Here is a 27,451-nt window from a genome sequence, read left to right as displayed (position 1 = left end):
AGCGGCTGTAAGCTGGGCCTAAAAGAGGCGCCACTGGGTACATGACCCTCACTCATCCAAGAGCCTTTAGGTATGGGAAACATGCATAGCCCCACCAAGTCCCATTGGTCCATGGGACCCCTAGGGATGCACGTGGTTCCCTCTGGCACAGTAGCCCCTCTGCACCCCTCCATGCACTTCTGCATGTCTACATGGTATCCATGCCCCCATGCGCATTCCTCCCTGGGCGCACACACACACACCCATGCCCACACAGACACACAGGGGCCCAGTCATGCACACGTATGCACACCTGTGCATAGGAACAGAAAGGCGGGTGCCCACAGGTATGTCCCTGCACAACCTCACCAGCACGCACGCTCCTACACTTGGGGTGTCCCGGCCAGGCCCAGCCCCATGGTGGCCGTCTTCAGGACAGAAGAATGCAGACTGCTGGGGGTGCTCTGCCAGCGGACGTGAGGGAAAGGCCGAGAGGAAACCACACAGGCAGGAATCCAGGCAGGCGTGCCAGGCTGAGGTGGGGCCCTCAGGTGCCAGGAACCGCAGGGAGGGGGAGCACGTGCAGATGCTTGCTCACTCCAGCCTGTCCCATCACCCAGTGTCCTCGAAGTCTCTAAGACTAGGAGGCCTAAGGGGCTCAGGGGCCATCAGCCCCTACTCAAGGCAGAGAGTAAGTTCCACCTGCCAAGTCCGGCCATGTGGCCCAGGACTGGGCACTGTCTCTTTCTGGGCTGCAGTGGCCTGGTCCAAGCTGTGAGGGTCATACTAGGTAGTCTTCCTCACTCGGGACTAGGGCAATTATGAACACAGAGACCTACAGGAGGAGGATGCTGTCAATGACTCGAGTCAAGGGGAGATGATGGAGACCATGGGGAAGTCACATAACTCTTCAGGTAGGGCTTGGGGTAGGGCTCAAGTTGACCCAATAGCTACCATGTGCTGAGGCGTTTGCATAAAAGGGAGTCTGTTCTCCATTCACAGATGAGGAGTCGAGGTGCAGAGAGGTGCAATGGCTGACCGGAGGCCCCTGTGCTTTCTGACCCCGGAGTTCAGAGTCTCACCAAGGGTGCGGTGTGGTTTCCTGCCACTGCAAGCTTCATTCCCCAGTGGAGAGGTTTGCAGTTGAGGCCCAAGCGTCGAAGGCTGAATGAAAGGCACTGTCCCAAATGCAGGGACCTCTGGCCCCAGGTGGGAGAGAAGCCTTCCCCAGACCATAGCTGTGCTACCTCTGAATAAGATCACCACACAGGGAGGGGACAGACTGCCAGCTAACTGGGAGAGTAGGCCTCTTCTGCCAGAACCCATCGCTGGTGACCAGGTGAGGGGGTCATGTCAGGGTACCAAGAGAAGGAGGGCACTAAGGTGGGAACAAGTCCTCTGTAAGGTCAGCCCTGGGTAAAAGAGGTCATTCCCCATCCCCCCTTCCCCCATACAACATATGGCCTAAGAGGGACAGAAGCCAGAGTTCCAAATAGACTGAGCGGGAGGCGGGGCTGGCAAGGATGCCAGTGAGGACCTTTCCAGTCCCTGCAGCCAGGGCTGATAAAGATGACCTCCCGTGAAAGGCCCCAGGCCCATTGAGTTCCACACTCCAGCCTTGTCTATGTGCTGCGTGGGACTATGAGCTGCTGTGTCCTGGTGTCAGGGCCCTGTGGATGAGGAATGAGGGAAGGGAGCGCGGTCACCCTGCCTGCCCCCTCCAGGTCCCACCATAGCCTGGGCCACTTAGTTCCTGCCCCTGGGAAATGGGGAAACTAAAATGAGATCCCCTGTGTAAAGAAGCATGTGACACGTCCAAGGCCACACTGGGCAGGAGGCTGAGCTGGACCCCAGCTCTGGATTCTGACTCCAGCCACCTGCTGCTCCTTCTCAGAACAGCCTGGAGTCTACACTTCATGCTCCACTTGCCAGGGCTGGCCATGTCAGCTACATCCTGCAGCCTGGGGAGCCTGAGCCAGGCACTCCGGCCCAGGAGGGAGGGTCTGCACCCTTGCAAATGAAGAAGAGCCCAGTCAAGCCACCCTGGGTTTCTGTCCACTCCCCCCGGCACTAGCTGTGACCCAAAGCAGATGACCGTGCCTCTCTGAGTCCCAATTTCCACAAGAAGCAATGCCCACCACACAGAGTTGTTCTGAGCATTAGATGACATCGCATTTAGAAAGATCCAGAAATAGCCTAACAGGCAAAAGGCCCTCGGGGTAACCATCTGTGGTTTCCACACTTCTTAAAGTCCCTGCAGTTGTTTCCCAAAGCACTTCTAGTCTTGAGGCCAAATGACCAAGCACAGGACTCTGGGGAAGAACTGGATAGCCAGTGTCACCCTGTGTGTCGGCTGGACAGACCCAGGCCCAGAGATGGGGAGTGATTTGGGGAAAACACCCAGCAAGCTGGAGGCAGGGCTTGAAGCAGCACTCATCCCCTGCTTCCTTGTCCCATACCAGCCTGGATGTGCAGGGGCCATCGCCCCCAAATAGGGTTCCCTGGGGGCAGTCTTAGGATATTGCTGTGGCTGTTCGAGGTCTCCGTTCTGCCCACTGGCCTTTGCAGGCAGCTGCCTTTCTCCTTCCTGGCAGCCTTTCTCCAGTTATTTCCCTGTGAACTCACACAGGGGGACTGGGCTGCCAGCGCCATTCAGAGCCAGAGCCGCACAGGCTTGGGGAGGAAGCCCGGCTTCCCCAGGCCCCTGGAGTCTCGCCTGGGCCAGCAGACCTTCCAGGGGGTTCTATTCCCCAGAAAGGGAAGGTGAGGCGCCAGCCGCCCAGCTGCAGCGGCTGGGGGCGCACGTGGCCGCCTGGCGCGCGCGGTGATGTCAGGCCCCGCCGCGCCCCAGCCCTAGCACGTTCGTTCGCCAAGCGGGGAACAAAGCGTCCTGCGCATTCCTGCGCGCTGACTCACTGCCGTCACGTACCGCGCTGCTGCCGCTGCCGCTTTGCCCAAAATTGGTCGGAAGGCGAGGGCGGGCCGGAGCGCGGCAGCCCGTGGGCCCGCCGCCTGCTTTCAGGCTCCACGCTCTCCGCGGCCGCTTTGCGATCGGCCCCCCAGCCCTAGGATTTCCCAAAACAGGCATAAGCGGCAGAGAGTGGGGCCCGAACGGCCCCGCGATGGGTGGCAGGGTCAGGCCAGGGTTGGGCGAGCTGTGCGGGTTGGATGGGGGAAGCGAGGCGCAGGCGGGCAGGCTGGAGTGAATCCCTGCCAGAAGGCTCTGCTCCTTTGGAGCCTCGGTATCCCCAGATGCCAGATAGGATGACATTATGGCGGTAGGAATTAAAATAGATCAAGACGTGGAATTCACTGCGTGCCAGGCACTGTTCTAAGCCCTTGGTAGGGGTTATCGCATCTAAACCTCACACCAACTCCATGAGGAAGGTACTATTATTATCCCCATTTTACAGATAAGGAAACTGAGGCATGGACAGGTTAACAACTTGCTTGAGGTCACCTACTTGTGAATCGCAGAGCTAGGATTTGGCACCTGGCTGTGAAGTTCCAGAATCTGCAGGTATCCCTTACGCAGTAAGGTGTGCAGCATCTGGCACACAGTGGGTGCCCTCCTCACCCCCTGCCCCTTGGTGGCTGAGACTGGTGTCAGAGAAGCCCAGAAATGTACCACTTGCCTTCACTTTACGTCTGAAGCTTCCATTCCCTCACCTGTAAAGTGGGTGCCAGAGAAATGATGCCCTCCAGGGGTTGCTGGGGAAATTACAAGTGAGGGCCCGAGTAAAACTGAAGGAGGAAAAAGGCAGATTGGCCTCAACAAACCTTTCTCCGGAAGGGCTGGAGATCACTCCCGGGCAACACGAAGTCCAGAGAGGGGCCAGGCTAAGCCTGAGGTCTCCAACCAGGCTGGACCATACTGAGATATGCCTCCTTATGGCGGCCAGGAGGCTAGGAGCACTTCCATGCCCTGTGCCAGGGGGACTGTGTTTGTTAGAACAGGAAAATGAGGCAGTAGGGGGGCAGGGTCCCCTGTTCATGACCCCTTGGCCATGCCGGGCTTCTTTCTCCACTGCAACCTGGTTTTTAGATGACATGGAACTTTGAAGCTATGGGGTGTTGGCAGGGGCGGTTACCCCGTAAACACGGTGATTATAAATTTGAAAACAGGCTTTGCCTTTGTAGGAAGGTGCTGTGGGGTTGGGAGACAGATGCCAGCCATATCTTTGATGTGGTGAAAAAATGTGAAATTGTTCACTACAGATTAGTACGTAAGCACTAGTAAGCCCATGCTTACCTTGCTTATTGGGTAGTCCGCCCCTGAGTGCTGGGGTCTGCAACCTGCCCAGGGCTTGCAGGAATGGAGATAGCCAGCAGGTGGCCTTATTCTCATGTGCCAGGTTAGACTGGGAAGCTCTTCCCAAACTGTGGTGTCACCCAACCTGGGCCCTTCCGAGAACCCAGGGCAGGCCGAGGACTGGACCGTCTCTCCCTCCCTCCCCAACCAGCACTGGTTTGGGCCATCTGTACCACAGATTCAAGGCCCCTGCCCCCACCCCCAACTTTTCCTGGTGATTCCACTTTAACCTCAGGAAAAGGTCAGTTTCCTAGCATGGCATTCAAGACCCTTGTGACTTCCAACCACCTCTTCCCACTGGCTCCCTCAAGTTGTTCAGCCCCAGGGCACTCCATGTTCTTTCAGTACTCCTGGCCTTTACCTGTGCCGTTCCCTCTTCCTGGGATGCTTTCCCCACCTTCAAAGCCTGGCTCAAATGTCTCCTTTGCTGGGAAGCCCTCCTGGCCCTCCAGACATAGATGGGCACTCACTCCTCTGGAGTCTCGCAGCCCCTTGTCTATTCCTCCCTTTCAAGGAAGCAGGCATTCACTTTAGGCTGGTCATTATGCTCGTAGCCTTCATCCCCAGGCGCTCCATGCTTCCAGCTTCCTATCGCCCAAACCCCGCTGGGTCAGAGACCCTCAGATCCAGCCCCAGGCCTGACACAGATGGGGGCTCAGCACGTGTTTGCTGCATGATGGCAGAGGGCATGGCCTTGGGTCCCTAAGACCCTTCTCTTCTGCTCCCTGGCTGTGTCACCTTGGACAGCTTACGCAGCCTCTCTGAACCTCACTCCCAGGCCCTCCCCCTCTCAGGGCTGTTGGGGGATCAAACGAATGAAGGCAAGGAGAGTGCTTGGCACTCTCCCCACATAGCTGTCAGTATCACCCGGTCATTATTACGGACCTCCCTTGCACCAGTGGCCTGAGTTCCAAGGCTGGGCGGCAGGCGATGAACTCAGAGGCAGCCGCAACCCCTGGCTGACTCAGGCAGAGAAGGTACCAGAAGAAGTGGTTGCTTTATGGTCAGTCTGAGCCAGCTTAGCACCTCCCCTCTTAACTCCCCCCCCCGCCCATTTGCACCCAAATCCGAGGCCATGAGGCCTTCCAGTCCCACTCCAGGCCTCTTATCTGAAGAGATAAAGGCCCCCTTCCCTTGGATGATGGATCCATTCAACTTGCTGCTGTGTGACCTCAGATAATCTCTGCCCTCTAGGGGTGGCCTTGGGGGAGTGCTGGGTGGGGGGCAGGTGGTAACCTCAGAAGGCTCCCAAGCAAGTGTTTCAGGCAGACATAATGGGAAGTTCACCCACTGCATCCGGGCCTCAGAGGAATGGGTCCTGCTCTCTTCCCCAGTAACCTGCCCAAGGTGGTAGGACCCTACACCATCCACCATTCATCTCTTCCTGAGAGGCCCAAGTTAGTATTTCCACTTGATACATAGGAAAGCTGAGGTTCAGAAATGAGAAGGACCTCGTCCAAGGCCACACAGCCAATAGCCAGGACACTGATGTATGGGGCTGCAGCCAGGATAGGCAGGGCCAGTCTGCTATGGTCTCCCCATTCTCTGGTGGGCTCCTGACTGGCGATGGCTGCCCCCCACCCCCAGAACCAGCTATGTGCTAGGCCTTGGACAAGAATCTTCAGCTCATGGGATCATCATGTGAACCCACAGTACAAAGGAGGGAGTCAAAGCTCAGAGAGTTGAAATTGCTTATCCCGGTTTGCACAGCGTAAGTGGTAGATTCACACCCAGTTAGACCCTGTTCCTCCCCTATACCAGCTGCCTTCCCAGTCTGGCAGGATTTTGGGGTTCCAGCAACAGCAGGCCTCAAGAAGCCTGAGGGGAGACCTTCTCTTCTCATAGAGGCCCCCCGGCTGTGGGTGGCCAGGGAGTGGGCATACCAGGCTGGGCCCACCAGGCCGGCCTGGGCCCACTGCTCCTTGCCAGGCCTGGATGAAAACGTGAGGTCATGGGGCCATCCCAGCTTCCTGTCCCATCTTGCTGTCGTGACTCAGTCCCTGCGTTACCCAAACTTCGTCCTGGGGAACCCTAGCAATAGCCTGGCCTGGGCTGCCCCTGCTGCTTGTCTGCCTGCCCACTATAGCCTCCCACCCTGAGTCACTGCTCATCTCACCACCCAGCACACTGTTCAGCCCACTGCATAAACAGCCTACTCCTCTCCCCCAAGCTTCCAGGTCCCTGCTGCTAAAGGCCCAGAAGCCAGGCAGAAGGCTGGGAGGGACTTTTCCTGCTGCCCTGAGACTAAGGCCCTGAGGTTGACCCCCAGGTCCTGTTTTTGGGAACTCTCTGGCCCTGACAGGAAAATCCAGCATTGAGGCTGACAGCTCAGGCCAAGATCTCAGACTGTGCAGAGTTCAGATCCCAGCATCTCTTTTGCTAGATGGGTAACTCAGTTCTCCCCATCTGAGAAATAAGGGTGATGATAATAAGCTGAATCACAATAAGGATTCTGTATGGTATCACATATTCCAGAATGGTGGTTAGGAGCACAGGCAGTGAGGCAGGCAGACCCAGGTTCAAATGGCTGTGTGACCTTCAGCAAGCTAGTTCACCTCTCTGAGCTTCAGGCTCCCCATTTGTAAAGTGACAATAGTAATAAGAGTACCCTCCTGCTGTGATAATATATGTAAAAGATTTCACACAGTGTCTGGCACATTGAAGGTGCTAAGTAAACATTTTCTGTTGTTAGATGCCCTCCAGTTGGTTCTGACTCATAGCAACCCTATCTACGTACAACAGGAAGGGACACTGCCCAGACTTGTGTCATGCTATGTTTGAGCCCATTCTTGCAGCCCATTGTGTCAATCCATCTCTTTGAGGGTCTTCCTTTTTTTTTTACTGACCGTCTAACTTACCAAGCATGATGTCATTCTCCAGGGACTGGTCCCTCCTAATAACATGTCGAAAGTACACAAGACAAAGTCTTGCCATCCTCCCTTCTAAGGAGCATTCTGGCTGTGCTTCTCCCAAGACAGATTGGTTTGTTCTTCTGGCAGTCCATGGTATATTCAGTATTCTTTGCCAACACCACAATTCAAAGGCATCGATTCTTCTTCTGTCTTCGTTATTCATTGTCCAGCTTTTCCATGCATATGAGGCCATTGCAAATACCACGGCTTGGGTCAGGAGCACCTTAGTCCTCAAGGTGACATCTTTGCTTTTTTAACACTTTAAAGAGGTCTGTTGCACCACATTTGCCCAGTGCAATACATAATTTGATTTCTTGACTGCTGCTTCCGTGGGTGTTGATTGTGGATCCAAGGAAAATGAAGTCCTGGACAATTTCAATCTTTTCTTCATTTATCATGATGTCACTTATTGGTCCAATTGTGAGGATTTTTGTTTTCTTATGTTGAGGTGTAATCCATACTGAAGGCTATAGTCTTTTATCTTCATCAGTAAGTCCTCTTCACTTTCAGCAAGCAAGGTTGTTTCATCTGCATATCGCAGGTTGTTAATGAGTCTTCCTCCAACCCTTATGCCCCATTCTTCTTCATATAGTCCAGCTTCTTGGATATTTGCTCAGCCTATAAATCAAATAAGTATGGTGAAAGGATACAACACTGACGCATGCCTTTCCAGATTTTAAACCACGCAGTATCCCCTTGTTCTGTTCAAACAACTGCCTCTTGGTCTGTGTACAGGTTCCTCATGAACACAATTAAGCATTCTGGAATTCCCATTCTTTACAATGTTATTCATAATTTGTTATGATCCACACAGTCAAATGCCTTTGCATAGTCAATAAAATGCAGGTAGACATCTTTTCTGGCATTCTCTGCTTTCACCCAAGATCCATCTGACATTAGTAATGCTACCCCTTGTTTCACATCCTCTTCTGAACCACCTTGAATTTCTGGCAGTTCCCTGTCAATGTACTAATTCAACCACTTTTGAATGATCTTCAGCATAATTTTACTTGTGTGTGATATTAGTGACATTGTTCCATAATTTCTGCATTCTGTTGGATCACCTTTCTTTGCAATGGGTACAAATATGGATCTCTTCCAGTTGGTTGGCCAGGCAACTGTCTTCCAAATTTGTTGGGATAGATAAGTGAGCACTTCCAGCGTTGCATCTGTTTGTTGAAACATCTCAGTTGGTATTCTGTCAATTCCTGGAATCTTGTTTTTCGCCAATGCCTTCAGGGCAGCTTGGACTTCTTCCTTCAATACCATTGGTTCTTGATCATATGCTACCTCCTGAAATGGCTGAATGTCAACCAATTCTTTTTGGTACAGTGACTTTGTGTATTTCTTCCATCTTCTTTTTTCATGCTTCCTGAGTCATTCAATATTTTGCCCATAGAATCCTTCAGTATTGCAACTAGAAGCTTGAAATTTTTCTTTAGTTCTCTCAGCTTGAGAAATGCCAAGCATGTTCTTCTCTTTTGGTTTTCTAACTCCAGGTCTTTACCCATTTCATAATACTTCACTTCGTCTTTTCAAGCTGCTCTTTGAAATCTTCTGTTCAGCTCTTTTACTTCATCATTCCTTCAGTTTGCTTTAGCTACTCTACATTCAAGAGCAAGTTTCAGAGTCTCTTCTGACATCCATTCTGGTCTTTTCTTTCTTTTTAATGACCTTTTGCTTTCTTCCTTGATGTTGTCCCACAACTCGTCTCGTCTTCTGTCTTTAGTGTTCAATGAGTCAAATCTATTCTTGAGATGGTCTCCAAATTAGGTGGGATATTCTCAAGGTCCCATTTTGATTCTTGTGGACTTATTTTAATTTTCTTCAGCTTCAACTTGAACTTGCATATGAACAATTGATGGTCTTTTCCACCACATGTCTGTCAGTTTGTCATACTGTGGTGGCCTGCATGTTGCTGTGATGTGGGAAGCTATGCCAACAGTATTTCAACTGCCAGCAGTGTCACTCATGATAGACAGGTTTCAGTGGAGCTTCCAGACTGATATAGACTAGGAAGAAGGACCTGACGATCTACTTCTAAAAAAAATTAGCTGGTGAAAACCTTATGAATAGCAGCAAAACATTACCTGACACAGTGCCAGAAGCTGAGCTCCTCAGATTGGAAAGTACTTACAATATGACTGGGGAAGAGCTACCTCCTCAAAGTAGAGTCGACCTTAAAAATGTGGGTGAAGTAAAGATTTTGGGACCTTCATCTGCTGATGTGGCAGGACTCAAAATGACAAGCACCAGCTGCAAACATTCATTATAATTGGAACATGGAATTACAAAGCATGAGTCTAGGAAAGTTGGAAGTTTTCAAAAATGAAATGGAACGCGTGAAGATCAATATCCTAGGCATCAGTGAGCTGAAATGAAGTGGTATCGGCCATTTTGAATCAGACAATCGTATGGTCTACTATGCCGGGAATGACAAATTGAAGAGCCATGGTGTCACATTTATTGTCAAAAAGAATATTTCAAGAGCTGTCCTTAAGTGCAATGCTGTCAGTAATAGGATAATATCCATACACCTACAAGGACTCAAAGAAGGTAAGGGCACCTGTAGTGAGAGGTGAACCTCAGAAACAAACCTAGCTTAGCCTGAAACCAGAATTGGAGTCCTGAGCCAGTGGTCTTTGCTAAAGGAGAGGCAAGATCAGGGGTGGCTATGCGGGAGAACTACGTGGGAGTTTAAAGGAAGTTAGACCTCAAGTCTTGCATGGAGTTGGGAAGGCTTCCTGGGAGAGAGGACATTTGTGATGGGCCTCGAGTAATGGACAGAATATATCAAGTCAGGAATGGAAAGAGGGTGGCATCCCTGGGGGGTGGGGGGCCCAGCTTCCAGGGAGGCATGGAGGCGAGAAAGTCTGCCATGCTTCAGGGAGCATGCTCTGGTGGGTTAGTGTTGGACACCCAGAATGGCATTGGTGGGATGAGACTGGAAAGATAGCTCAGGGACAGACCCCAAGCATGCCCGCTTAACCCTGCCACAGACTTCCAGCTGAAGCTTGCTTTTCATAGGAGGGCAGCTTTGGCCCAGAAGCCTCCCAAAACTTGACACAATTCTTGTACGGTGTGGCATTAACCAAAGCAAATGTGGGTGAGTAGAGAAAGCCAGGGTGGCCACTAGCTCTCGGAGGGACTGTGCAGCCCAGGGTGGTAGAGGGGTTCTGGCCAGTGGCACGAGGATAGTATGATTTCTAGTAACCGCCCCCGCAACACACACATCACTGCTTGCCAGTGTGTCCACACTGTGAGGCCCACAAGCACACTACAGCCCAGAGTGAGGAAGGATGGAGGACAGGGGTTGACTGACAGAGCCCTCCTGGTGCCAGGCAATGCCACAAACCCTTTGGCTCTGCCATGCAGCCTCCAGCAGCGGTGAGGTAGGGTTTTTCTTCCTCGATGCCTTTGACAAATGTAGCATCCGACCCTCAGGATGATTAAACCGTGGCATGCCCTTCGTCACATGGCCTGTGAGCAACAGAAGCAGACCTCAGGCGGGCTGACCTTGGCCCTGCATTACCTCTGGCCTGGGACAGTGCCAGGCACTTGTCCATCGGGGGACAAGGAGGGATTCAAGCCTGAGTCACAGGGCTTTGAAGCTGAAGGCTGGATTCACCAAGCCACAGAGGTTCCAGCAGGAGGCTGTCCCCTGACTCACCCCCCACACCCTGAGCCAGCCCCAGGCAGCAGCTTTAGCTCCTGACCGCCCTTCTGCCTGCCAGGGCCCAGTTATGCCCCTCCCAGGTCATTCATAGCTCAGGGTTCCCAGGAGCTGGATGAGAAAGCCAGAACTTTAGGCAAGGAGGTATCCCAGGCACACCTCTGCTCAGGAATGTTGGCCTGAATTCACAGTGGGAACCCCAGCCTTTGCCTGCCTGCTGGGCACCAACTTCCCTGATGATACACTTATTTTTAGCTGACACTTAATTCTAGAACTAAGCACTGTACTTTAGCGTGGCCCAGCCTCGTGGTGGCTCACCCCTTCCCAGAGGGGAAAGGCGGCCTCCTGGTGGGGCGCTGGGTGTGCCTTTGAAAACATAGGTTCTAGGCAACACAGTGGGTGTGACTCTGAAAAAATACCAGCTACATGTCTTGGCTGGTGGTGGTGGTGGGATGGAGGAGAAATTTGGGATTCCAGCCCCTCCAAGTTTGGGAGCCCAGGCCTCAGAGAGGAAAAAGTCCAGGGATCCCAGGATTCTAGAAGCCAGGCCTGGCAGCGTGACCTGTGGCAGGCCACTCCTCCTCTCTAAACCTCGGTTTCCTCATCTGGATAGAGGCCAGTGGCTCTTCTGTCTCCGTACCACCTCTCTGATCTTTTTCTGAAGTATCATCTCAAGTCTTCATTATCAGAGCATTTTGAAGATGTATCAGGCAGACCTTCCTCATCAAAGAAAGACACAGGCTTTGTCTGGTGAGACAAAGCCATCTTGTTGCGCTCCATTTCACCCCAATGTTTGGCCCAGACCATGTGCCCAGGACTGTGCTAGGTCCTGGGGTAGGGATTCCAGAGAAGACCATGTCTCAATGAGCTCATCCTATCAGTGGGGAGACACACCTCTCATCAAATAATGCTTTTCCAGGACAGTATCCAGGACGTGGGAGCCCTGGTGGCACAGTGGTTAGTTCAGCTGCTAATCAAAAGGTCAACAGTTGGAATCCACCAGCCACTCCTTGGAAACCACATGGGACACTTCTACTCTGTTCTATAGGGTTGCTATGAGTCAGAATCAACTCAATGGCAACAGATTTTTGGAGGGCTTCCAGGACAAGTATAGTATGCCCTTCAAAGCTCTTCTAGATTTGACTCTTCTAGTATCTCCAACATCATCTCTCGTGAAGGAGGATGGGTACAACGGAGGCTAGTTAGGTAGATGGATGGATGGAAGAATGGATGTTATTGTTGTTGTTAGTTGCCATCAATTCTACTCTGACTCATGGGGACCTTATGTATAACAGAACAAAACGTTGCCCAGTCCTGTGTCATTTTCATACTTATTGGTATGTTTGAGGCCATTGTTGTTGCTATGGAAGAGTGGATAGAAGGTTAGGTGGGTGATGGATATGTGGAAGAATGGCTGGATGAATGGATAGGTAGATAGATGGGAGGATCATCGGATAGATTTAATGCAGCCTCTTGATTCCATACCAGATGATTATATGGGGAAAACTAGCCCTGGCTTTTTTCACTGGGTGTCCTTGAGCAAGTCATTTCCTTTGGGACCTCATCTGTAAAGTGACAATCCTGAGGCCAACCTGCCTCCCAGATCTGTAATGGGGATCCAGTGAGAAAGGAATGGACCATCCATGCCTACCTGAAGACTGACCATGCCTCAGCCATTGGCCTCCAAGGCATGGCCTCCATGCTGTGTTTTTGCCTTAGGAGTGAGCCCCCCACCCTGCCATGAACACAGGTGGGAGGCCTTCCTGTGCTCCTGGGTTCTCATCTCTCCCGGCCTGCATAGGGTTTTCTTCCTGGGAAGAGGAGGGAGGTATCTCTCGAGAACAGTTGTTGCAAGAGGGCCACCCAAGGGCTAGGGAGTCAGGAATGGGCAGCACGTCTGAAGCACACGGTGTTCAGGGCTAGGTTTTGGAGTTACACAGATCTGCTTTCTAATCTTGTCTCTGCCACTTTCTAGCTGTCTGACGTTTGGCAAGTGACTTACCTTTCTTAGCCTCAGCTCTTTTCTAAAATGGGGACTGATTACAGTATCTACCTCTTAGGTGTGTTGTGACAGTTGATGGAGATAACATACGTAGGTCACTTAGCACAGTGCTTGGCATATATTAAGTGCTCAAAAAATGCTTGTTTATTCCACACCACAAAAAGGCTAAGTGGGGAATTGAGCCCTAGCACTTTGGGGGTAACTCAAAAACTTTGAGCTCAGAGATTTTCATGCTAGGACACAGAGTCTTTGAGTTGGTTTTCTTATTTCAAAAAGTCCAGCAGGACTCACATAGCTTCTTGACAATGGTATCTTGATGGAACAATATCTGCTTTCAGCTGAAATTCCAGCAGTTCTGTGGGCCTCGCTGACCCTGTTTTCTGAGTACCCTTAAATTAATACAGGGTACATGAATTATTCTTTTAAAAGTACAGTTTATGTGGGAGATATAAATCTTTCCAAATGGGCTGAGGTGGGGGAGGGGAACTAACAAGGGGATGTCCTCCAAGGGAAGCCATGGAGACCAGGGGAGCTGGTCCTGCAAAGCTGAGGCTGGCCTTGTGGGGACCCAGTGTGGGGGCAGTGCTGTGGGCAGTGGCAGGCCCTGCCAGCTCAGGGTGAGCTGTGGCCAATGGCAGGAGGCCCAGACCACCCACCAGAAAGAGGCCCTGAGGTGGAGTGCCCCAGGCCTGAGTGGGGGCAGCCCCAACCTACACCCTTGGGGACAAGTGGCGCAGGAATATCTGAACTCCCTCAAGTCCCTAAACCCCCAGCCCAGGTCAGCTCCAGGGCTAAGGTTTCCCCAGCACCCCTTTCCCTGTAGGCTCTGGGCATCCCCCCCAGCCAGCCCCTTTCCCCAGCTGCTTGCTTGGCTAAGCCACTGGCACAGTGCGTGCCTGCAACCAAGATGCCATGTCCCTTCCACTGGGGCTGCAAACAGAACTAGGAAATGACTGCTTGTCCAGAGATGAGAGAGCAGAGGGACCCAAGCTGGGAGCAAAAGCGATACAGCCACAGAGTCTGCAGGGCTGACATTTGGGGAGTTTTGAACTCAGGTTAAGTAGATTCTAAATGTCATAGGCTGTCAGAGCAGAGAGGGCCCCACACTGTCAATGGGAAGGCAGGGAAACTGAGGCCCAGGAAGGGACAGGACTTACCCAAGACCACATAGCACGAATAGAAAAGCTGGGACAAGGACTCCTGGTCCAGGGCCTTGACTGGGACACCAGGCATCTGCTCCAACCCATCCCTGCCCCATTGGACAGTATCACCAGGACATTTAGTCCTCCTCCTATGCATCCTGCATCCTGGGCAGCCTACACCACTGCTGGACAGCTGCTCAATGGGACCTAATTTACTCTTAGTGCAAGGATTATAGAAGGGCTTGAAGGGTGTGCAGGGAGATGGCCTAGCCCTGTTCCAGTACCCAGCCTACCTGCCAGTGGGATCCTTCCTGATAGCCCTTCCCAAGGGACCCAGGACACCAGGCTTAGCCTGGGCCCCTGAGAGAGTTTCACTGGGGCATGGGAAAGGGCGAGGCTGGGTTAGTAGCCAAGAGCATGTGCCCAGTCCCATCACTGTTTTGTGCAAGTTGCTCTCCTCTTGGGACCTCTGTTATCTCATCTACCAAATAGGAGTGAAGATTAGAAAGGATTTCTAAAGGGGCAGCTTCTAGCGCAGAATCTCACCCAGAAATACACCTCAACTGCCCCCTTCTACCAGCCTTGCCTCCACCCAAACCTCCCCGTCTTGGTTGGGCTGGTACCAAGCATTACAGAAGTAATACCAGGTGCCGTCAAGTCCTGCGTATGTCAGAATAGAGCTGTCTGTGGCCATAAGGGTTTCAGTGGCTGAAACCAGGCCTTTCTTCCGAGGTGCCTCTGAGTGGGCGCCAACCTCCAACCTTTCAGTTAGTAGCTCAGTATGTTAACCATTTGCACCACTCGGGAACTCCATCAAGCCTCGGGGGAGCAAATTATATTTCATGGATAAAACGATTCCTTCCAAATTCTGACAGGGTGCCTTCACCTTCGTAAATCTCTGCCGCTCTCCCTGCAGCCTTTACAAACCCAGGCAGGTAGCAGGGCCCGGTTGGGGTGAGGGGTGCAGCAGGGTGGCTGGTGGGGGTCAGAGCAGTGAAGGCAGAGGGCAGTGCAGCCAGGAGGGGCAGGAGTACCTGTCCAGCCAGTGGACAGTGCAGGCGGAGAGAGCTGGGGAGGAAGAGGGGGCTCGGGGCCAACTATTTTTAACTCAGCTTAATTTTCTCTACCTGGAAACCAACTCTAGCCAGTGGAGTAGGGCTGTTCCCGGAATGATTTCATCCCTTAAGATCTGGGCTCACTCAGGTTCCTGGGTCAGGCCTCTCCATTTCATGGGAGCCCTGTGTGCCCAGCCTGAGCCTGGGACAGGGGAGAGGGAAACCGGAGCCAGGCCAGTTTGCAGCTCCCCACCTGACCCTGCAAGCCAGCAGTGGCCCCTGCCCTGTCGTCATCCTGCTTTCACACCAGGGAGGGAACCTGTCCCTAGGTCCGTTTAATTCTTCTATTATGTTTCCCAGACTCGAAGCCTCTAGTTCCCTATTGTCCTGAGCAGGCATTCTGCATTTGTGTAACGATTAGACACATTAGAACCTTTGCTCTGACTCCCTCTGGTTTTTCTCCTTTACTTTCTCAAATCCAAGTTATTTCTTCCTCGCTACACGCTGCTTCCTTGTTCTCCCTCTCTCTCCCTACCTGTCTATCTGCCTCCCTGTTTGTTTTCTTCCCCACCCTGACCCCTTCCTTCTCCCAGCTGACCTGCTTTTTCTTCTTTCTTCTCTTCATGGTTCAGTAGTTTGAATTCTCCATCCACCCCACCCCCCGCCCCCCATCCCCAACCCTCTTATTCTGTATTTATATGCTCTCTGAGGCTAATAGAAAGGACAGGGAGTATAGCTCACCTCATTCCAGAAATGCTCTTGTAAATTCTTAGAGAGACGCGATGTGAGGAGGGCACTGAGCACTGCAGGGAGAGTCACTCAGGGTGTGCAGGAAAGACCAAGATCCAGGTTCTAATGCCGACTTTGAGCTTGGCCAAGGTGCTGCTCTCCGAGCCTCTGTTTCCTCCTGGGCATTAGTGGAGCTGATACCCAGATGATAACAGCTGCCTCATGGCCTCGCAGTGAGGGAGAATTGTAAGTGCCCTGAGCACACAGTAGGCGTTCAGGAAATGTTGGTTCCTGTTTCCACTTCGACCTGGCCCAGGGTGGGGAAGGAAGACAAAGCTGACAGGTATCTCTTTCCCTTAGTTTTGTTCAGCTTTACCGGGATCTCACACAGACACATGCGTGCACACACATGCACACTCTGGTGGGCACACTGTATATACTCACTGTATATCCATTGCCGTCAAGCCGATTCCGACTCACAGCGACCCTATAGGACAAAGTAGAACTGCCCCATACGGTTTCCAAGGGGTGCCTGGTGGATCTGAACTGCCAACCTCTTGGTTAGCTGCAGTAGCTCTTAACCACTATGCCACCAGGGTTTCCGGACACACTCTAGGAAGATGCAAAGCTGCCTATTTCTTTGTGGTCATCTCTTCTCCCCTCATAAATATCTAATACAGTAACTAAAAAGCTGCTGAATGCTGAATACAGAAACTAAAAATTGGGTGCCTGGGTTCCCAAGGACATAATTTCCATACTTTAAAGCCAAACATTTGTTCATTCATCCTTCCCTCTCTCAGAGAACACTCCTGGGCTCTTACTGTGTGCCAGGCAGGCTTGGATATGAGGCTCTGGGCCCTGTGGCCCTGGAGTTCTGTCCTCCAACGCTCAGACAAATAAGCCAGAACATCATGACTCAGGCAGGCATGAGAGCCAGGCCCTGGGAGTTCCGAGGAACAAGAGGGCCTTTCCTGTTGTGGCTTTTCCTGTTGTGGCTGGAGACAGGGTCCCCCGAGAAGACACTGGGCGGGAGGTGCACTCTGAGCCAGGCCTGGCAGGAACGGACAGCGACTGCCTTTTCCAGTGCACCTCTGCTCTTGTCCCCAGGGAGGCGTGGCTTCTGGGCCACCAGAGGAGCAGGAGCAGAATGCCATCCCCAGGGAGTATCCCCCCACACACACCTTTTTTGCAGAAAGTAGCCACTGAAATGAAACAAGATATCCTGCCACATCCAAGTGCCCAAGTCGGGAGACCACTCACGGGGCGTGTTGTGTGTGTGCCCACAGGGGCATCTTCTGGAAAGAGACCTGAAGCAACCTTCTTAGTCTAAAGGGAATTCATGAGCCAAACAGTTTAAGAATCCCCCGATTTTGCCCTCATTTTGCAAACAAGGAAACTGAGGCCCAAGAGGGACATCCTTGGTCATGGCTGCACTGCTGAACAGCTTCTAGAAGGATCCAGGACTCCTGCCCCTAAGCCTGGGCAGGGGAGAGAGGGGGGTGGTTCTTTGGTGAGCTGGGGATGAGACGGCTCCAGGCTGGTGAGTGGTGTCCTTCACTGAGAAAAGCAGGCCCAGAGAGGGTGATGACTCGCCCAAGGCCACACAGCTCTGAGCAGGCCTTTCGCCTCCCACACAACGAAAGGGGCATCCTCAACCTGGTTGAGGGAGAGGCAACGGGGCAGGGTCTCCTCCAAGGAGCAGGGAGGGTTTTGAACATGGGATGCCCTGTGCCTTCCAAACTCTCAGCTCTGAGGGGTCACAGGGAGAGTTAGGAAGGGGCTTGGGGCACTTTGGAAGTACTTGAGAAGCCCAGCGGGACTGCGTGGGGCCCATGGGGGCTGCAGGGGAACCTCAAGACTCCCCAAAGTGCTCCCGGCGCAGAGGGAGGAGCGGGGAGTGGGAGAGAGGCATTCCCCCTCCCTCTTGAACCCCTCCCTCAGAGGCCTGGGCAGGCCGGGCGCCTGGGGAGGAGGCGGTGCCCTTGGCACCCTGCCCGCCGGTGCAGCGGGGCAGGGCTGGACCCGCGGGGGCGGGACGCTGCGCGGCGCCTGGTATAATAAGCTGCTGCACAGGGCACCAAGGCGGAGAGCTACCCGCTCGGCTCCGCTCAGCAGCAGGACGCTGGCAACAGGCGCTCACTGCTCCGGTCGGTCCAGCCAGCGCTAGCTCCGCCACCGCCATGGTCGCCGTGCCCACGGCCTGGTGCTCCGTAGCTCTAGCCCTGCTCGTGGCCCTGCACGAAGGTGAGCCGCCCTGGCCTCGCCAGCCACTGCGGCCCCTGGGGCTGTTCGTGCGGGTCTCTTCCGGGGCTGCGGTGTCCCTGAACCAGCTGGGGGCGCACGGAGCGGGAGCATGGTGGCTGCCGCCAGGCACTGGCAGTGCAGAGTGCAGCAGAACAGGGCAGGGCTGGCACTTCCCAAGGGGCTCTCGGGGCTTCCCCGGGCTGGCACGGCACTCCTGAGCAGTGGCAGTGCCAACTTCCTCGATTATGCAAGAGGAGGGGCCCAATAGGTCCCCCTATCCCGGCCGTCCCAGGCACCTTGAACCACCTCTTCGATTCTCTCTCCCTCCTGTGCGTACAGGGAAAGGCCAGACCGCTGCAGCCACAGAGCAGCCAGCGCCCTTAGCCCGTGCCTGGGGCGCCCACCTGCGGCCTCGGCGGTGCTCCTGCAGCTCCTGGCTCGACAAGGAGTGTGTCTACTTCTGCCACCTGGACATCATCTGGGTGAACACTCCGGGGTGAGCTGCCAAGGGGAGCCAGGCGGGGCTGCTAGGGGCGGGGACCTGGGGTGGGGGCTGCTGACAGGCGAGGAGCTCTGGCACAGTGGAGCTCTCCCTCCGCCTCCAGATGGAGGCATTGGGCTAATGTCAATAGTTAGCAATTGTTTTAGTTCCCACCTGAGGGCCAGCCTGGGCACTACAGAGGGCTGTCTCCAGGGAATTCTCACAATAGCCTGGCTGGAAAGAGTTGGCCCCATTTTCCAGACCAGGACACTGAGATCAGAGAGATTAGGTGCCATCCCCAAGATCACACAGGAAGGAGTAAGTGATGGGGCAGGATGGGGACTCCATCCTGGATCCGTGGATGCCAGAGCTCAGGCCCGCTCTGCCATGCTGCCTTTGCCCCGTCTTCCAATAATAATAGGATTGATGACAGCACCCATGTCTTGGCTGTGCCCGGCCCTATGCCAAGCACTGGAAGTGCATTATCACTGTATGAGGCCCCTGGCCACCCGAAGAGGCAGGCACTGCTATTGTCTCCAAATGACAGGTGAGAAGCCTGCCCTGTGTCACCTGCGGAGCTAGGTTGGGGGCCCAGTGCTGTCTGTTCCACGGCTCCATGCTGCCTCCGGGCCACTGCATACCTGAAGTTGAAGCTTCTGTCTGTGTTTGTGTTGGGGTTTTTTTTTTTTTTTTTTTTAATTCCTTTTCCAAATTGCGGAAGGCAAGAGAAGCCCTGCACGTAAGCGAGCATGGAGCTAATCCGCATCCAAACACTCACCAGTGTGGGAACCCTGCCAGTCCCTGCGTGCTAGGTCTGCCTCCCAGTCATTACAGCTCCAACTATGTCATCTGAAATTAGCTCCGTGACCTGCAGGTGCTGGTCCGCTTGCCCTGGCTTCCCACCCTGCCACCTGCCCACCCTGGCCAGACTCTGAATCTGAAATCAACCCCACCTGATTCTGCACACACGTCTGGACACACGGGCAACATTTTAAAGTCAAAGTCAGGGCCCTGCAGCACATTTGTTACCCCTCCAGGCAGGCGAGTCAATGGCGTGGGGCAGCCCATACATCTGTGAAATGGACTGTTTCCTCCCTTTCTCCAGGGCTAGCTGAGAATATTCTTGGAGATCACGTTCCTGTCTGGACGGGGACAAGGATTAAGGGACTCCTCAATCCCTACCCTGCTTCCTCTCCATACTGGGAGCGCTTACTGAGCCAAGCCTGGGGGCAGGGACCCAAAGTGGGGAGGGGCCTTGTCCAGGGCTCCCCAGCTTCTGTGGAGGAGCCTCTGACTTTCAGTGACAGGGCTTTTTGAGGAAAGGGGCTGGTGACCTTTCGCTGACACCCTGGCAGAATGGGTGGTTTTCCCAGCGTGCAGTGTGGACGGTTCTGCTTTCCAGTGGTCATCATTTATCTAATCCTTTCTCTTTCTTTTTCTCTCTTTTCCCCTCCCCACCTCACACTACCTTGCTGGCTGCATGCCCACAGACAGACAGCTCCTTACGGCCTGGGAAACCCGCCAAGACGCCGGCGCCGCTCCCTGCCAAGGCGCTGTGAGTGCACCAGCGCCAGGGACCCCGCCTGTGCCACCTTCTGCCATCAAAGGCCTGGTAGGTGCGCACCCACCTGCAGGGGCCAGGGTGGCTGTTAGCTTGGACCTGCCCTGGGCAGCAGGGTGTCCAGGAAACTCAGCAGAGGAGCAGAGTGGTGGTCAGGCGAGCAGGGCCTTCGGGGCCCATAGGTTGCCCTGGGTCTGTTAGTAGCATCCCTTTCTGCAGGGAACAAGTCACCCCGAGTCCCTCCTACTGCCTAGCACAGGGACTTCTGAGAACACTCATGTCCTCCTCACTCCTGGCAGGAGGGACTCTCCCTAAGGAACAGCTGAGGCAACTCAGGCCCAGAGAGGGGACTGGACTTGTTCTGTCAGGCCATATAGCTAACCAGACATGGAGCTGGGCCTTTGCCTTGGTCTGTCTGATGAGTCCACTGGGCTTTGGACTCTGACTTGAGGCCCAGAGGAGAAATGACATGTGGAACTGGGAGGCCTTGCAACATCCCAGGGGTGTTACAGAGTTGCTGGGGGCCTTTGCCAAATCCCTTAACTGCATGGGCCTCAGTTTTCTCATCTGTGAAAGGGGGAGAGAGACTTTGTTCCTTCCCTGCTCCACTTGGAGCATTTGGGGAAAGCAGGGACTGAAGTCACAATCCCAAGCTCCATTTCCTAGGATGGTTTCCAAGAAACTCCTCCTCAGGGGCTCAAGCTGAGGCTACACCTCTGCCTGTTTCCCCTCCAAAGGGCTGTGCTCTGCTGCAGGTGGCTGGATTCTGGGAAGACCAGCCACCCACCTGCCTTTTTCTAAGGCTAACCACACGTTCCCAGTAGCTCAGTTTCCTTGGCCCCCACCCCTCCCGGGAAAGGAAAGATGCCAGGTGCATAGGGGTGGAAATGGATCTGCTCCTGAGGGCGGGGGGGTGGGGTGGGGGCTGGGCTGGGCCTGCAGCCAGGTGCTGCAGGGCCCCAACAGCCCCTCACTCAGGCCCTAATGCCATTCATTCAGGGCTGAAGCCATGGCAGTCCCCGGCAGTGAGTCCCATTTCAACAGGTTCCAGGCTGACGAAACATGGGGCCACTGTAGGACAGCTCCTCCAGCAGCTGAGGTGAGAGGCTCCTGCGCTGATTGAGTGCTTCCTGTATGCTTGGCACATTTCCTTGGGCCTCCACGTGGGCCTCCACATGAGGCAGGATTGGGTGTCCATTAAGGAGCCAAAAGAGCTGAGGCCCAGAGAGGTGAAGCCAATTGTCCAAGGTCACGCAGCAGTTGGCGGCATTTGGCTGACTCCAGAGTCTGTGCTCTTAACCACTAGGCTGTTGGTTACCACTGGGCCTGGAAGTGGACTTTCTTAGAGGACGGGGGCATTTGAGGGATCAGGACTATGGAATTCAGGCTGTGTCTGAATCAAGCATCCCCCACATGCTGCAGTCCAGAGGGACAACTGATCAGCTTGCTCTTCCCTGCTGCCCCAGACTGGATCTCTTCCCTGGTGGCATCAGTGTGACTCAGTTTGAGGTCTGGCACACTGTTGTTGTTGTTAGGTGCTGTTGAGTTAGTTCTGACTCACGGCAACCCCATGTACAACAGAGAGAAACACTGCCCGGCCCTACGCCATCCTCACAATCATTGCTATGTTTGAGCCCATTGTTGTAGCCACTGTGTCAATCCATCTCCTTGAGGGTCTTCCTCTTTTTCACTGACCCTCTACTAAGCATGATGTCCTTCTCCAGGGACTGGTCCCTCCCGATAACATGTCCAAAGTAGCAAACAATAGGTACCATGAATGTTTGCTCAGCCGAACTGACTCAAGGACCGAAACAGCATCTGGCCCAAAATCCAGTGCAGAGGCTCAAAGCCCGGCCTCTGGAGCCAGAACCACCTGACTAAACCTGAATGAACCCCAGCCCTGCCACAAGCAATCTCTGTAGGCTTGGACATGTCACTTAACTTCACTGTGCCTCAGTTTTCATTTTGGGGAGTGTTGTAAGGATTCAGCAAGTTAATGTGTGTGAAGTGCCTCAAGCAGTGCCTAGCACCCACTGGGAGCTCTGGAGGTGTTGGCCATCCCTGCCTCTGCTGCTGATGGCTCCTCGGGCTGGCTGTGCCGGGCTTGGCTCTGCTCCTCAGGGGCTCCCATCTTTGGGATGAGGCAGGAAAATAGAAGAGAAGGCAGGATGGTGAGATGGGCGGGACCTAGCAGATGCTTAGGAACTGTCTTAGGTGGAAATAATCAGGATAAGACTCTGCAAGTGCACAGCACTTCACAGTGTACAGAGCTCACCTTGCTGTGCCTGCGATCACCCTCACCCTCACCCCGGGTCAGGCAAGTCGTCTGCTTCATTCTACAGACCAAGATGGGGCTTTGAAAGGGGAGACACTCCCCACGTTCCCAGAGCCAGCCTTCTGGCTCACAGGCTCCAATTCTTTGAGCCAGGATGTGGCCACTTGAATGAGTAAATGAATGAATGAATAAACGAACCTGGTCTCAGCCATATTCAAAGGGCTGCCTGGACCCACACCTGTCTGGGCCCATCAGGGACAGCAGCCTTGAGCTCACCTGGCAGAACAGGTAGCATCTCAGTAGGTGGAGTATGAGTGGGAGAAAAGTACACAGACTGGAAGGCACAACGAGAGCAAAGGTTAGAGGGGGAGGCAGATCATGGGCAGTACTCTGGGCTCTTCTGGGCCACCCATTTGACACTGTTGAGTATCAGCTTTCCCAAGGAAGCTTCTAAGCTTGGCCCGGCCCCCTTATATGCAGACCTTGCTTGCTGGGTCAGCCGTGGCCACCTTCTGACCCCAGAGCAGCCATGATCCCAAGGTCGGGCAAGGGTCCCAGTCCCCATTACCCCTGCCACACATAGGAAGCACTTGGATGGCTCTTAGCTCCTGAGATGCTAAGCTGACCCTTCTCAATTCCCAGGGACATTTCTGCAGCCAAGATCTACCTTGCCAGGCGGCAGCAAAAAACAGCAAAAGATCCCAGGCCCACACACCCTAGGCGGAGGAAGAGATAGTGCTAGGAGCTGGAGGACCATTGGGAAGGAAGCCCATGAGGAGACAAAAGGAGAGGGGCAGCCCAGGGCTTGTGGAAGACCCTCTGCCTGTTCCCTGGGGAGAGGACCCTGGTGCCGGCCAACTGGAGTCGCTCACTGGGATTGGCACAAGCCCTGGCTCCTCGCCCCAGTGGGGGAAGCTCCCTCCAGGCAGCTCCATACCGTCACACTGCCCAGGAAAGCCCTAAGCCCCCGACTGCAGAGAGGCCTCCTGGTGCTGGTTCCTGGCCCAGCAGCCCTGCTAAAGGAACCTCTGGGGAGTGTGTGAACCTGGAGTCCACGTTCCTGTCGGCCTACAGACCAGGAGCAGCTGTGTGGCAAGTGGGCGCTCACACCCAAGCCAGCCCTGGAGGCTGGACAGGATCCACCTGCCCTAGGACTGGTGTCTCTGCCACCCTGTCTGTCCTCTCCAGCTCTGTCCCCAGAGTCCTCGTACCTTCAGCCCTCAGAACATTCCTGGTGAGAAGGGCCTGCTCTGCTCACCCATCTGTACATAACTTATTTGCTGTAAGAACTTTGAGAATCCTAATTATTTATTTTAATGTATTTTTTTAGACTCTCAATTATTTACCTGTGAACTTGTGTTTGTAATAAATGATAAAATGATACTCTGGTATTTTGTCTTGGTTGGGGGCATGGGAGGTCCCTTTCAGGAAGGGGCTGCTGGGGAGTCAGGGGGACACAAGAAGGAGAGGAAAAGGCCTAGGGTGAGGGGCTGGAGCCCTGGGGTCCCCTCTCTCCACCTGACTGGCATCTCCAGCTGCTAACTTGCCTCTCTGGGCTCTTACCTACCACGTGCCTGGGCAGCCACTAGCAGCTTTGACGCTCAGGGTTCCAGGACCTACATTCCCCCCCGGGCCAGGAATCTATGCCCAGGCCTTTCTCAAGAGCATGCTTGGAAGGAGCCAAGAATGTGAGGGCACCGAGACCCATGTTTGCTCCAGTGGCTGGCTACAAGGCCATAGCAAACCTATCCAGCGAAGGGTGGGATCAGATGAATTCTGAGGCTGTGTGAGCCCTTGTGGTCAGTGATCAGGGCTGTGGGGTCAGGATAGGGGCTGAGGCTCTGCAACCCGAGGCTGGGCCCCTCCTTCCCATCCCAGAGCCTCAGCGCAGAAGGCATCCACACCTGTCTGAAACCTCAGTGTCCTTCAGACAAACCCCAGCCTCGGCTCTCGTTCCTCTGGCAGGAGGTGGCGCTGTCCCCTCTGGTGCCCCACATCCTCCTTGGACGGAGTTGAGGGCCCTCGGCATCTGCTGAGGGGTCTGAGGCTCTGGCGATGTCTCACTGACCAGAGGACTCTGGGGAGCTGATGTGGGTGACCTGCTCAGCCCCAGATTTCCCCTCTTTCTCCAGGGCCCTGGCTTCAGGATCCTTCCCTTAGCCTAGTCCCTGCCACTCTTCTCTGATTACAGTGGCCCAGGCCCCTCGGACTGGGTTGCCGATCCTGCCTGAGCCCAAGCAGCAGCCCACCTGGGTCCCAGGGGAGCTCGCAGTCAGGGTCACTCTTGCTGGCTGCCACCTGGACTCACGGCCTCTATTCTGGCCTAATCCCTTTGTCAGCAAGCTGTGCCCCTTTCCTGCAGCTGCCCTGTACTGGGAGTGGCAGGTGTGGCCTGAGCCAACTCTCGAGAAATATTTATGAGCTGAGAAATTATCATTTACAATCTGCTCTAATCCTGCCTTGTCCATGGATCCAGCCCTCACCCGGTCATAGAAGAATAACAGTAAAAGTTGACACATGTTGAGCTCCTTCATTTTACCCAGATTAACTTATTCCACCCTCAGGACAACAACCCTATGTATGACGAAGGTACTTTCATTATCCCCATTTTACAGATGAGAAAACTGATGCGCAGAGACAGTAAATGACTTGCCTAGGGTCACACAGCAAGCGAATGGTAGCATCAGGATTTCAACCAGGTGTTCTGGCTCCAGAGTCTCTAGTATGTATGTACATAATAAGTATTTATTGATTGAATTCTTGTATCACCACTGTCAGCGGTATGACCTTGGACAAATCTCATTCTCTTTCTGAGCTTTAGTTTTTCGTCTGTAAAACAAAAAATAGTAGTCCCTACCTTGGTTGATATGAGCACTAAACAGAAATGTTATAGTAAGGGGCTCAGCCCAGGATGGGAAAGATCCGGGTAGGCAGAGAAAGACTCCTTGACAAAGGTGGTACTCCTGTAGCCTCAAAAGATGAGTAAAAATAAATAAATAAAAGATGCGTGAGACTCAAGTAAAGGTCCCTGGGTGGTGCAAATGGTTCGCATTCATTTTCTTACCTAAGGTTGGTAGTTCAAACCCAGCCAGTGGCACCATGGAAGAAAGGCCTGGCGATTTGCTTCCGTAAGGAAGATTATAGCCAAGAAAACCCTATGGAGCAGTTTTACTCTATAACACATGGGGTCACCATGAGTTGGAGTTGACTCGATGGCAATGGGTTCTTATGGGTTTAAGAATCAAATAAAGAGAAAATAGAGAGGGATTCCAGATAACCGGAAGGATGAAGGTATGAAGGCAGGAATGGCAAAGGAGGTTCTACGGTGGGCCTCCTTTGGCTCAAATATGGCGATGGGAGAACCATGGGGATAATGCCAAAGAGGCCTTGAAGGTCAACTCAAAGGGCCTGGAGTTTCTCTTGCAGGCCATGGGAAGCCACGGGAGGTCTGTGAGCAGGGGACAGATCTGGTCAGATCTGGGCTTTAGGAAGATGTCTCTGGAGGCTCTGAGAGTGAATGAAGAGACCAAAAAAAAAAACAACAAAAACTCATTGCTGTAGAGCCGGTTCTGACTCATGCAGCCCCATGTGTTACAGGGTAGAACTACTTGATAGCATTTTCTTGGCTGTAATCTTTATGGAAGCAGATGGCCAGGCCTTTCTTCTGTGATGCCACTGGGTGGGTCTGAAACCAACACTTAGGTTAGCAGTAGAGTACAAAGCATTTGCGCCACTCAGAGACCTGAATGAAGAGACAGAGGCAGGGAAACAAAGTCACTTCGGTCAGTTAGAGGTCCGTGTTGCATCCTGGGTGGTGAAGTCTGGTGCAATGGGGCCCTAGAGGCACTTCCTTCCTACCCCAGCCCAGTGGAAGAGCGCATCTTTCACATTGCAGCTGAGCCTGATGCCGGTGGGGAGGGGTCTCACTCCTGGCAGCCCAGCATCCCATCAAAACGACCCTGCCAGTTTGGGAACCCAAAAGGCTTCTCGGGGGTGGAAGAGGCCAGGCAGCTGAGTGAGGCAGCCCCAGAACCACAGGTGTGATGGAAGCCTGGCAGAGGGATGAGATTCTGGTTGAGGGTGAATCAGAGGCCAAAGGAACCAGGCCATTCACTGCCCTTGGCACAGGTCCCAGTGGCCCTGGCCAGAGTTCAGAGAGCATGGCCCAGATAATTAAGGAGAGCAGAGGGAGTCCAGGAGACAGTGAAAGTGGGGGTGACCCTTAGACCCGTAGTCCTGGGCAAGATGGCCTCTGGCTCGGGTGCTGCACTTTCGGGAGTCCTGCTCTGGCCTCCTCCAGCCTTACCTCTCTCCACAGCATGAAGTTTATAGCACCAAAGGATCATGTGTGCCCAAAGTCTGTGCCTGCTTCTAGCCAAGCTCCCCAGCTGGACCCCGGAAGAATGGTAGAAGGTGGGCTAACATCTGGGGACAGGCAGAGAAGAATTTGTGAGGAGCAACTGCCAGGTCAAAGGGAACCCTGGATAAAAAGGTATCTAAATTTTAGGACATTCGGGTTTTGTGGGGGAAATCTCCCTTTATTCTGCCTTGATGGTGAAAACAGATTTTTTTTTCCTCCCAAGGCTTTTGGAGTCAAATTTATGTTCTGTTTGACTGGAACACTAGGCAGAGCTAGACCAGAACGGGACATATGATGACCCCGATTTATTTGGGTTACATGCACAGGGAAAGCCGAGGTACAGCATGCTTAGGTCCTGTGTCCAGGGCTAAGTAATATGGATGCGTAACCAGGCAGGTGAGACTGAGACTGGACTCTTCTCAGCTCTGGTCTGCCACTCCTCCACCCCTCACTCAACCACGACCCAGGAGAAAAAAGAGAGGAAATCATCTCTATCTGTCTGTCTGTCTATCCATCTATCTGCCTGTCTGCCTGTCTGTCTGTCTATCTGTCTGTCTATCTATCTATCTCTGTCTGATCAAAAATAGAGATCAGCTTTAAAGTTAAATCTACCACAAAGGATAAGGAAGGACACTACGTAATGATGAAAGGGACAATATACCAGGAGGATATAACCATATTAAATATTTACACACCCACGACAGGGCTTCAAGATGCATAAAACAA

At 53.4% G+C, this 27,451-nt stretch overlaps 1 protein-coding gene across 1 annotated transcript; it reads left to right on the top strand.

Moving 5' to 3' along the window:
• Nucleotides 1–17,984: 17,984 nt before the first annotated feature.
• On the top strand, nucleotides 17,985–23,660 carry EDN2 (endothelin 2). Its single transcript, XM_010595272.3, has 4 exons — nucleotides 17,985–18,048; nucleotides 18,388–18,544; nucleotides 20,020–20,145; nucleotides 23,008–23,660. Exons 1-4 carry the CDS (start codon nucleotides 17,985–17,987, stop codon nucleotides 23,099–23,101), a joined length of 441 nt encoding a protein of 146 aa, XP_010593574.1. The 3' UTR covers nucleotides 23,102–23,660.
• The last annotated feature ends 3,791 nt before the right edge of the window (nucleotides 23,661–27,451 follow it).

The sequence above is a fragment of the Loxodonta africana genome, chromosome 3 (genome assembly GCF_030014295.1).
Source record: "Loxodonta africana isolate mLoxAfr1 chromosome 3, mLoxAfr1.hap2, whole genome shotgun sequence".
In the NCBI taxonomy this organism is placed as follows: Eukaryota; Metazoa; Chordata; class Mammalia; order Proboscidea; family Elephantidae; genus Loxodonta; species Loxodonta africana.
This window is presented reverse-complemented; position numbering and strand designations above follow the sequence as displayed.

Coding starts and splice junctions, on each gene's coding strand:
- EDN2 (XM_010595272.3), top strand. CDS start 17,985: ATGGTCGCCGTGCCCACGGCCTGGTGCTCCGTAGCTCTAGCCCTGCTC. Junction 18,049..18,387: donor GCTCGTGGCCCTGCACGAAG/GTGAGCCGCCCT, acceptor CTGTGCGTACAG/GGAAAGGCCAGACCGCTGCA. Junction 20,146..23,007: donor TGCCATCAAAGGCCTGGTAG/GTGCGCACCCAC, acceptor CTCAATTCCCAG/GGACATTTCTGCAGCCAAGA.